Source organism: Nesoenas mayeri (genome assembly GCF_963082525.1).
Source record: "Nesoenas mayeri genome assembly, chromosome: 3".
NCBI classification, from domain to species: Eukaryota; Metazoa; Chordata; class Aves; order Columbiformes; family Columbidae; genus Nesoenas; species Nesoenas mayeri.
In genome coordinates, this window is record NC_137544.1 from 55,494,161 (window position 1) to 55,506,492 (window position 12,332).

The following is a 12,332-nucleotide window of genomic DNA, read 5'->3' on the forward strand; positions in this document are numbered from 1 at the left end:
CAGACTAATCCTTGTGTGTAAACTTTCAAGATTGACCCTTGTGTGTAGCAGAAAAAAGGAGCATGTTGGCTCATGGCAAAGAGATCTCTCGTGCTCTGCAGGTCAGCAAATATGCTTCTTCAGGTAGCGTAGCTAAACGTGTCCTATTTGTACAAGCTCAACCTGCTTGCTCTGGAAGAAATGCATTTCTGAAAAATGTCATTCTGAATTTTGCAGCTCGTTACCTCAAATGCTACGGCCTGTTGTCTGTGGGGCAAGTATTTTGTGCCATTTGGGCTGCGTGAAGAACAAAAACATGGAAATCCTGTCTTTAGGGATTCAGCCCTGCAGGTCTAACCTACAGTATATACTATGCCACAGTATAAAAAAAGATATAAAGCTACTGGAGAGTGTCCGGAAGAGGGATACAAACCTGGTGAAGGGTTTGGAGAGGAAGCCGTGTGAGGAGCGGCTGAAGTCACTTGGTTTGTTCAGCCTGGAGGAGACTTGAGGGGAGACGTCATGGTGGCTGCAGCTTCCTCACAAGGGGAGGAGGACCAGTGACAGAACCCAAGGGAGTGGCAGGAAGAGGTGCCAGGGGAGGTTTAGGTTGGACATTAGGAAAAGGTTCTTCACCCAGAGTGTGGTTGAGCACTGGAACAGGCTCCCCAGGGAGCTGTCACGGCCCCAAGCCTGACAGTGTTCAAGAAGAGACTGGACAGCACCCTCAGACACATGGTGTGAACTGTGGGGTTGTCCTGTGCAGGGACAGGAGTTGGACTCGATGATCCTTGTGCGTCCCTTCCAACTCAGGACACTATATGATTCTATAACACGTGGGTGTTCGTGTGGGGGGTTCACGTGGGGGTTCACCACACCGCTCGCGCCGTGCTCGGGTTGGGGAGGGGGCGTTTCCTCCCCAGTGGCGGCGAGGGGAGCGGGAGGGCGGTGCTCTCGTGTGCTCGCCACCGTCACCAATGGCGGGGACGCCTGGCTCGGGGACCCGCCCCGGGAGCCGCGTCACAGCTCCGCCCGCCGCCGGCAGGGGGCGCGCTGGGCGGGCGGTGTGTGCGGGCGTGGGGCGGGGGCCATGGCGGGGGAGGAGGCCGCAGCAGCCGCCGCCAGCACCGAGGGGCGAGAAGCCGGTAACGGCGGTGGCTACGACAGCAAGTGTGTGTTCTGCAGGATCGCCCGCCGGGAGGAGACGGGCACGGCGCTGCTGCCCTGCCAGGTGGGTGAGGCGCGTCCCGGCGGCGGCAGCGTTCCCCGGTGTCCGCCCGGCGGGGCTCCCGCCGCCCTTCGCCGCCGCCCTCGTCCTCTCCCCCCGTCGTGGGTGCGGCTGGCTCCCCGCTGCACCGAGAGGTTCGGTCGGCCTGGGCGGGTGGTTGGTTGAGAAGGAGGCGGGTTGTGGCCGTGCCGGTGTGAGAGCAGCTCGGCGGGGCCCGGTGCCCGCAGCGGGGACGGGGCGCCGGGAGAACAGGAGGGGGCAGAGGGGGTTAATTTGAGGATCACAGAATGTTAGGAATTGGAAGGGACCTCAAAAGATCATCTAGTCCAATCCCCCTGCCGGAGCAGGAACACCTAGATGAGGTTACACAGGAAGGTGTCCAGGTGGGTTTTGAATGTCTCCAGAGAAGGAGACTCCACAACCCCCCTGGGCAGCCTGTTCCAGTGTTGTCACCCTCAGTGAGAAGTTTCTTCTCAATTTTAAATGGAACCTCCTGTGTTCCAGTTTATACCCATTGCCCCTTGTGTTATCATTGGTTGTCACTGAGAAGAGCCTGGCTCCAGCCTCGTGACACTCACCCTTTATATATTTGCCAACATTAATAAGGTCACCCCCTCAGTCTCCTCCAAGCTAAAGAGCCCCAGCTCCCTCAGCCTTTCCTCATAAGGGAGATGTTCCGCTCCCTTAATCATCTTTGTTGCCCTGCGCTGGACTTTCTCAAGCAGTTCCCTGTCCTTGAACTGAGGATGAAAGATCAAACCCCTCAAGTCGTGTGTGTGTCGGTGCTGGGTGCCAGCCCTTGGCTCGGCCTGGCAGTGCCTGGGCAGCCTCAGCAGCCGTGCGCTCCTATGCAGGTGGGAGTGAGATGGTGATCGGAAATAAAATGTCTTGCCAGCTCTAAATGTCGGCACAACAGCTGGAAACAAAGCAGACGCTGAGGAACCCTGGCCGCAGAAGGTCAAATGAGGACACAAATCGCGCTTACAAGTCTTTCAGTCGGCTGGCTGCAAAAATGGTCGGATTTTTGCTAGTTAATTCAACTATGGCATTAACTATCACACTGATATGGGGAAGGTGGACTTTGTTACCTACTCTTTGCCAATATCTTCGTCCTAATCAGTTTAATATGTTGGCATCCTTTTTTTTTTTTAGTATGACGACCTTGTTTGCTTCAGAGATATCAGACCCGGTGCTCCCCACCACTACCTGGTGGTGCCGGTGGAGCACATGGGGAACTGCAAAACGCTCAAGGCAGAACACGTACCTGTAGGTAAGCCTGGCACTGTGTGTTTAGTGTGAAGGAAGATAATTTGGCACAATTTGAGTGCGTTGTCGAATAAATGACACCTTTGAACACCATCTGGTTAATGACGTAAACATGGAAATAGTGAGTGCGTGTAGGAAAGGACTTACCATTCCTGGGAACCTCCATGTGCTATTCTAGAATAGCGCTTTTTGTGTGTGTGTCTGTGTGTGTGTGCGCAATTCTAGAAAAACACTGCACTGGTGTACAAAATGCCTTTTGTTTACATGGAGTACAGATGCCTCTGCACTTTGTTGGACTGTGACTTTATTTTTAAAGTGTTTGTGTGCTGCTCCATTGTATTTTTTTAGATAGATATGCAGTTTTAAATTACATGGAAAATTACAGAAGAACTTAATAAAACATGTATTATTTTAAAATAAGCGCTACGTTATTTTTAGGGGAACAAGGAGTGAGAGAAGAAAGAGAGAAATTGTGTTCCAAAAATCTTTAATAATTTTTGAAAAAATAAAATTCTGAAATACAGAAGCTATGATTTATTGTTGACAGGCCTTTTTTTTTTTTTAAGAAAACGTTGTCCTGGATTTTGTTTCACAAGAAATGCCTAGCTAAGTATGTTGACTCACAGAAGAAACTACAGCCATACATGCATAAAGATATTTCACTTACGGGAAATTTACAGGTGATGCAAGAAAGGAGTTGGAGTTGCATGTTGCAAATATTGCATCACGCTATTTCTCTTCTAAACGTAGGGTGGTTTTTGTCCAGAAACAACTTTGATGTGTTTGGCTTTGCAGTGATTCCTTAGACTTTTGCCATGAGTTTTTGTATAAGAGTTGCTTCTTTTTTCAGTGATACAGCAGTGATATGTGGGACTGAGAGTTTTATTTTAATTCGTTTACCATCTCTGAACCTCCCTAACTTACGCCAGGCTGCACAGGACCTAGAGATCAAAGTCCGATAGCTGTGTAAATGTCATCATTCTGACCAATCAGTATTTGTTGGTTGATTTTTTTTGTTTATTTGTTTTTTAGTAAGTGTGTGGTGATAGCATGGCTTTGGCCAAAATTGTGAGAATAATACCACACTTAAAAGTATCATTAATATGGAGATTGGTAACTGTCAATTTTTATGTCAATCATTGCACAGCACTGCCTTGACAGTCTTTGACTATGAGTAGTTACAGTATATTTTTAAAAGCCCGTGTTTGTGAACTAGCATAATCAGTTTGAAGTTAATATTCTGAAGAATACCTTTTCAAATTACTTGATGACATATGATGTGTAAAATATTACCTAAGTATTAAATTTATGTGTGTTTAATAGTGCAGAGAATGGTGGAAGCTGGAAAAGCTGTTCTTCAGAGAAATAATTTTAATGACTTGAATGATGTAAGGTATGTAATGAAAACCCTCTGTATTTTTTTAGTATGTTTTTTACCTTTTAGAATGCTACTTTAGAGCTAGTGGCAACAACTGCAGTATGATTTATTGAAGAAATCAGTTCTGCATTCACTTCTTGCATGACTTCTCAAGTAGAATGTGCTGGCATTGAATATAACTCTGTTTTTCTGATGAATTTCCACTGCAGATTGTGTTCCAGCTCTCAGATTCTTTCTTGACCGTGTCTTGGGATAGGGAGGGTACTTCAGGCAACTTACCGAAAGTCTGCTCTTTAATTACATGCTGGAAAGATGCTCTAAATCCTAGATTCCGGAAGAGAGGTTAACTTTGTCCTGTTCAAGCGGTGCACTGCATTGTGTTTCAGTCATACGTGCATTTGTTTGATTTCAGTGCTGCACTTTTAGTTTAAGCCGGTACCTTTGTTAGCCCAAGTAAACTGTAACATAATTTAAGTAGTGTAGAGTATAGGGAGCTGGGCCTTCATGATTAAAATAGGTAGAAACAACATTCATCTAGCGACAGTTGGCTTTCCAGCTGAAAACTAAATATGATACATCTAAGATATGTTTAATTTTTTAAACCCTCCTTTTGAACAAAATATGTCTTAAATACAGAGATGTGAAGGAGGAGGTTAATGGGCTTTGGAAATGTTTCCTGAGAGCATAATGAAAGGAAAGGGCATATTTTTGTCCTTGCCTTTTATGTGCAAGGAAAATGTGATGAGTTGGGTTCTTGATTCAGTTGATCATGTTAAATAACTTGCGATGTTCCACCAGTATTTTTTATCTATTTTCATTTGCTGAAGAATGGGTTTTCACTGGCCTCCGTTCTGCTCGATATCCCATTTGCATCTTCATGTCCTGGCCCCAGCCAGTCAGCTAGGATTCTTATCCAGGCTCGTCTACAGAATCAATTCGTACTGGTTTATCACGGTAAGTGTAATGCAGATGAGCTTTTCCGTAGTTTTTCAATTGCAAGCTGAAAATAAGACATCTTTCTAACATTTTTTTTGACTATGTGCAACTATGTCTATTTGAGACAATGTAATAATAGACCCCTTAATATTTATGCTTATTGAGGGGAATGGAGTGACAATAGCATTAACAGCAAACTGTTATATACCGTAGTTCTGGATCTAATGTGTAGCTTAGGTTAATGTGATGTGCTTCTGAGGACACTTTATAAGTATTTGTTCTTTAATTTAAAAGGATATATTCAAATGTGGTGGCCTATGTATTGTACACACAAATTTAGGTGAAAAACCTGGCCACTTAGTGATTGCTCTTACTGCTTCACATGTTTTTTATCATCTAGTCATCTGTAGACTAAACCAAGTGCCTGCTTTACAAAAAACATTGTTTGTACTGATTTATGTCAGTAGAGATAAACAATGAGACTGAGCTGGCACTGACTAAATCACTGTTTGAAAATCTCTCTCTGGAGGACTAGAGCTTACTCTCACTGCTTTGACGCAGCAAAGAACCTGTCCTTGCAAGGCAGCTACAGCATCCTGGTGTCATTGCTCAGCCCCTAAACAAAGATGCTGAAAGAGGTCTTTCTCATGTAAAAAATATAGATAGCCTCTTATTTAAAGGGAAAAAACTCAACTTCTTCACAGTAGTAGCTGAGAAGCTGGTTATCTCGCGTAGCTTGAAAAAAAACGTGTCTCTGCTGTATTGTAGAGCATCACAAATATTTGGCCCTCAAATAAGTGTAGCTGTGTAGTTTTACTGCTTACTATCTTGGATTAGCTCAGGGAGATATATACCAATTTTAGCTATCTGATATGGATGCGCTTCAAAAGATATTTAGCCCTGTTATCACACTGGAAAATGTTCTTGAGTTATTTTGGGGTTTGAATGGCTAGAGTGTAATACTTGCTTAAGAATGCAAAACAAGGTTCAGATAACTTCATTTTCAGTTGCTCCATGCTTTGTCTAGCTTTATTTGCAAATTAACTGCAAGAGCTACTTAACTCCTTTAAGTTGTTCCTACCTTAAGAGACTGATTGCATTTTTACTGTGCATATTTAAAGCATGCCAAACATAAGTTTTTCACGTTTTAATGGAGTTCCTTTGGAGATCTTAATAAAACCAGAAGCACTAGTTCAAAATACAAGATTAGTTCAGTGGGACTGGCAAAAACAGGCTGTCAGTAAACTGGTTTGTTTCAGAAGTGCCCTTGTTAGACTCCATGTGCCCAGTTTGGCCTCTAGAACAATGTTGGCAGCCTTCCTTCTGCCCTGAGCCTTTCTGAGGGCTCTGTGGGCTTGTGTTGTCATATACACAAAATACAGCTGCCCTAGTTAGAGACTAGATGAGAGAAGTGTGTGTGAGCGTGGGGACGTAACCAAATGGATGTATATCTTGTGATGTAAACCACATATGTGAATGCACATCCCTCAGCAACATATGTGGCTGGGATGCAGCTTGTTGGATGATGAGAGGCCACAACATGCCATTCTGGAGTGTTTCCCAAAGAATTCCAGGTCTCACAGCTTGGTTGTTCTGGGCACTGCTGTCTTCTGAGGTCTTTAAACCCACGTGGCTTTATCTGCTATTGATTTGCTCAGACATTCTCTGACTTTCATAGGTTGTATTTCTTTTTCTGGTCACCTAATGGGAGTTTGATGGAAAAAGTGAAAAAAAGTCTGCTGATTAAAACCATCATTGTATTCTGCTTCTGTTGTATGCTTTGTAAAAATTAAAAGTAAATGCTCTGTCAGTGTTACTGGTTTTGAAATGGAATTTTCAGGAAACTGAAGGTCCACGGTGTAGTTCATGCATTGTTTTCTCTCTTTTATAGGCTGATCAACTGATTGAGCGACTGCAAACTGAAAATGCTGCCAGCTGAAAGCGCTCTTAGCCTTGTGTTGTTAGCCAGTTTGTTCTTGGTCTTTGAACTCTGATTTAAGGTTGCACAGTTTGGTGTTACCAATAATATAACAGGATAAAAAAAGCTTTAGTTCCTTATGAGGAAATACACACAATTTGTAGCTGCCAACCTAATTCTGCTTTTTGGATACTTGAGTCTATATACTTCTCTGACAATAAGGTGATGTATTTTATTATTGTGTGTATATATATATATACTTATATAAAATACATAATACATACATACACATATGCACACGTTCAGAGAACTTTTCCTGTAAAGGGCAGGGTATAGCAGCAGAATGTATTCTAACTAAGGCAACAAGTTACTACAAACAGCATGCACGTGGTACCAAAGGGATTATTTGTTGCTGAATCAAGCTTCTATTTTAAAGATGCGTTGTTCTGGAATTGCAAATAACATTTAAAACATTGAGGTTTCCATCTGTATCTGTATGATATGTTACTCATGCCTAGTTATTAGTAGGTACATTGCTGAAAGTACACTACTGACTTTCTGGTGCTAAACCACTTTAATATGATTACCTGTCTTATTTGCATGACAGCGACAATGTAAATGTTAATACAGTAGGTGCCCAAGATGTGATAAAGATATATAACATAGAATATAGTTTAAATGTATGTGTAAGCGGTTGTATGTTGGACTTAGATTTTTTCTCTCATATGTGCACAATATTTTAAATTAGTTATTGTATGTTTACAAAAAATGTGAAGAGTTCAGATGTATTGATTTAATGTGCTGCTCTTCTGCATGATGGTAGAAAAAAAATCCAATTTTTTAGATGGTTCTGATACTGTTCTTACTGGAAGTCCGTTGTGGATTACTAATGCCCTGGCTAAATTTGATTTCTAATTGAAGTCATAAGAGAAGCGAGTCTTTAGTTCAGTGAGTATGTGGCAGGTTCCTTAAGGAACCGGCTGAACATTTGCGTTTGCTGTATGACTCTGATCAGTAATACTAGTGTTCTGTTTCTCAGTACCATATTAAGGCGAACTGTTCGGAAAGTTAAAACTGCAGAAAATGCAGAGTGGATTTTCTTCATTCACATTCTTGGTGCCTAACTAATCCTTGGCTGATGCATTTAGATACAGCCGAGGTGATGATCTGTTCCATCTGCAAGCTTCCCTGAACGTAATCTTCTCAGTGTTTTCCACTGATCCAGCACCTCTTGCCTTAGTGGTACAATGAATTGTAATATTCTTACAGTAAACTGTAATAACTTCAGAAAGTTCACACCCTTCTGAAGAGTGTTTTCTACCCAGAAAAGTTTGTATCTCTTCTCTAAGACCTTGCTTGCAATGCCTTGTTATTCTTATTAGTGGGGTGCTTATGTGAAATTTGCAGTCCTTTGGGGTTTTAATTTCTAACAATAAGTAGGAAGAGTGTAAACTAAAGCCACTGAACTTTGACTGCTTCTGTGCAATAGATTAGGAGGTTTAAGCTGACTCCTGGCTTTGTGAAATCTCTGAACATTAAGATTTCTAAAGAGTTAATACTCTGTGTGTTCTGATTTGTAATTAATTTATGTAACTGTACTTAACTGTGACATGTAATATTTAAAGTACTAACATGAACTGCTGTCAAAAGGATTAATAAACAACAAATGCTAATCTTGGAATGATCTTCCAGTTCAATGGAATGGTTGACTGTGGGGGTTGAACCCTGCCAGCCCTTTGCTCACTCCTCACCTGTGACCTGGTGGGGTAGGGGAAAGAATGAGAAGACCAGAAGTGAGAAAGCTCCTGAGTTGAGATAAAGAGAGTTTAATAAATGAAGGAAAGAGGAATAAAAACAAAAGCCACATGATGCCCAGGCAATCACTCATTACCTCCCACAAGCAGGCCAGTAATTATAGCTCCCCCACTACCCTCCAAACCTCCCTCAGCTCCTATTGCTGAGTGTGACATTCTATGGTGGGGAATATCCCAGCTGGGCAGCTTGTGCCCCTCCCAGCTTTTTGCCCAACAGAGGGGCAAGAGCAGGAAAAAGAGGCAGCCTTGGTGCTGCACAAGCACAGCTCTGCACTCGCCGGAACGCTCATGTGTCGTCAACACTGTTGTATGCACAAAACCGGCTGCTCGGAAGAAAATTCTCTCTGTCCTAGCCAGAGCCAGTACATTCTCAAATGTACGCAGAAGCACAAAGGTCAGCTTTCGCATCTTACATTTGAGAAGAGTTCCACCAAGACAGGAAAACTGGAAAGGTAAAAATCAGGATACAATGTAGCTTCCAAACTTTTGCTGATGAGCAGCCAGGCCTCAAACCTGCCCAAACAAAGTGTTAAATGGAGCCACGTTAATTACTGAGATGAATGCTCAGTATCTCATTAGTGGTTTTCAGCATAGAACTGTGTTCCATTTTCCTTCTGTATTGACAAGCACACTTAGACTCAGCAGATAATTTTTTAAATTGGGCTAAGAACTATTTTCTGAAAAGCCTATCCTAATGCTTTTAATCGGTTCCAGAATTACTGGCCAGCCCCTGGAAGAGGCAGAGAGCAGACCCTGTTAGCTATGTCACCCTCTTCTACAGCAGCATTATAGCATCGTTTTGAAACTTCCAAATCATCTGTAGAGCTTTCCAGAGAGAAAAGATCAATAAAATACTCCTGGAGAATTAACTTAGCAGCTCATGCTCTCCAAGAGCCGGAGAAACAAAGGAACGTGCCTCAGCCACTGCCCCTGCCTCTGTTGTTCTTTGATCCAGTATTAGCAGTCCTGAGAAAAGCTGCTTTTTTTACTACGCATTTAGGAATGACAAAGTGTTATTTGTACTCTTTTGCTCAATTGTTTTACATAAACCCCCAACCTAATGTGAACTCAGAAAATACTGCTTTTATGCTGGAGTACTAACTGCCCGCTCTGAAAGGATGAAACAGATAGAGACGCAACTCTTAATGGAGTTAAATGCAGAATAAAAATGTTTGTGTTTTGACTAAGGACAGCATTTTCAATGTGATTAAATTGGTATTAGCTCATCAAGCTATTCTGAAGCCTTCTCAAGTGTGAGTTGTAAATAAAGGCATAAAAAAGGGAGCAAGCCAGTGAAAACTGTATTTCAAATTCGACAAACTTGGAAACCATAAAATGCGGTATAAAAACTCACTGTAATTTCAAACTGATGTGCAATATTTATTGAAGTGCTTTCAGTGTTGGACAAGATAAAATACAGACAATCCCTATACAACGTACAGCCCAAAACAGATGCCGAATTCACAGGTTTCAAGTGGAAGAAGAGGAAGGACCACTGAGGGAACTTGCCACAAAGAAGTGACGTTTAGGAGAGATTTGAAGAGCTGAAAGTTAATTAGTAGGACAAGAACACCTTTTAGATGGTCAGATACTCTAAATAATCTGTAATGCTAGAAAACTTCACATGCTACAATTTTTTGTGAAAATAATTTATTTTGTTCAATTTGGTCTAAAGGTGCTCTGTTGCAAAAAAGTTGCCTGTTGAAATGTTTAAATTCCTGTTTCATCTGCAGATGAGGAAGCAGAAGTTTGGAAAACTTGTGAACTAGTAGCTAAATTGAGTCATGCCTGTTAGATATGATGCACTCCTGACTATAGTCAGGCTTCAGAAGTATTTTTTTATATCCTGGAGTGTACCAGTGGACAAACTGACCAATCACATTATCTATCTATCTTTTAGACGTAGAAATATTGGCTTTTGCTAGGAGCAGGAGATTGGCTTTGTCAACCTGCATGCTGACCCAGTTTGGCACCTTCTGGTCTTTGTAACCATTGCATGGGCACAGAGAGATTTCAGTCACTCTTTAGAGAATGTTCATCTAAAGCTGGCAGGTAGGAAATTTGGCCCTCTAATTGTTTAGAAACATCCATCAGTCTAGAAATAATATTTTTGATAATAATCCCTGGTTTTATTCAAAATATCGTGATAGAGCAAGCTTTTTATAGTTGCTTACAAAACTGGTAAGACCATTTCATTAGAGCTTAACTTGCTTCTATCTGTTTTGATTAGAAATGTGCTTAAAGCTCTTGTACATGTGCTCAAGTGATGTTGAACCCAACCAGCAGCAGGAGAGAGTGAGCAGAGGCCACATAAAACATCTAACAGTCACTCCTTCCACAGCAGCGCAAGCCTGGATTCTTGACATTTAACTACTTGAGCCAGCCTTAATTAAGAAGTAATAAGTCTGCATGAGCTGGACTTGCATCTCAACTGTGTGCATTTTAATGTATTAGTTGTACAATGCGTAGTAATGTTATTATTTCTCTAGATATTACCATCCTGTTAGTCACCCGGCAACACGTGAACCACCTGACACTGCTTCCTGCAGGTGCTACAGAAGCCCTGACTGAATTTGCAAAGTGTCAGAATTAAACAAACCACATTCTGCAGCTCTATTATAAAAAGCCTGATTTGTTTTGAATGTCCAGGTCTTATTTAACAAATGGTAGCTGAAATCCACAGAGGTGTGCTCATGTCATTTTGGCAAGAAATGCTTTTCAAAAAACCAAAGCATTTTAAATGTGTTAGGACCACAAATTACGTCTTGTTTTCAGCTGCAAGACACAGATTTGTTTAGGACAAATGAGTGGTTTTGAGAGCTAAGGGAACACACACCAGCAGTACCTGGTGCAACACATATTCCTCAGTTTCCTACCTGGCAAAATTATGTGGTGATTAAAACCTACCCTTTGTTTTCCTTTCCATGCTGTACGGATCTGGCACCCCTGTCCTGCAGATGTACTTATTTCAGCACATTCATTTCCTCCTTTTTTCCTACTTCTATTGTCTTCTCACTATGAAAAAGAGGCAGAGGGATAATTAAATCCATATTTTATTTTGCTGAGTCAAAAGGCTTATTTTGATGCAAATCCCCATCAGATGACAGTGTCAAAACAGAAACCCATTATTTTAGGCTTTTTGCAAAAAAAACCCCACCTTCTTTTACATAAAAAAGCATACAATAATCTGTTACTTTTATGAAGTTCATAATTTATTTTAGATTTCAATATCCTTTTGAGGCAAGTGTTTATCTTACGTTAAAGACCCATCAAGTAGTGTAGTTAACACCACAAAATAGCTTTTATTTGCACTGATAAATATATATATATATTTCTAGTTATACAGTTTTCTTGGTAGGAACTATCATGAATACAGCTCCTGATTATTTTTAATAGCATTATTACAACTATTTTTATTTTCTTTTTAAACATAGAAAAAGTTCCCCTGGAAGAACCATAAAGGAAATTGTTATTGGTCATCTTTCAGTCACAATTCTCACTAGCTGATCATTTTTTCCTCCAAGTGCGGAGAACTCACAACTGTGCCCTGAAAGTAAAGCTCTGCCTCAGCTAAGTGAGGACTGCACTGCTACACTTTTATTTATACATTTGGCACTACAGGATCTCTACTCTCCTATTATAAACAAAATTGCTACCTTTTGGCGAAAGAGCCTTTTTTTGTTTTGTTTTTGTGAATGCATAGTGCCCCAACAAACAGTTTCAGTTGTCTTTTACCACTTTATGTTGTGGCACCCTGCTTTCTATGACTGGATATTAGCTGAATTCACCAAGAAGACTGCAGAGCTTTGTGAT

The 12,332-nt window shown here is 41.6% G+C and overlaps 1 protein-coding gene across 1 annotated transcript; it reads left to right on the forward strand.

Annotated features, from left to right (window-relative positions):
* The first annotated feature begins 1,068 nt into the window (after nucleotides 1–1,068).
* On the forward strand, nucleotides 1,069–8,363 carry HINT3 (histidine triad nucleotide binding protein 3). Its single transcript, XM_080341156.1, has 5 exons — nucleotides 1,069–1,210; nucleotides 2,360–2,477; nucleotides 3,797–3,866; nucleotides 4,679–4,805; nucleotides 6,679–8,363. The coding sequence occupies exons 1-5, from the start codon at nucleotides 1,070–1,072 to the stop codon at nucleotides 6,724–6,726; spliced, it is 504 nt and encodes a 167-aa protein (XP_080197282.1). The 5' UTR covers nucleotide 1,069; the 3' UTR covers nucleotides 6,727–8,363.
* The last annotated feature ends 3,969 nt before the right edge of the window (nucleotides 8,364–12,332 follow it).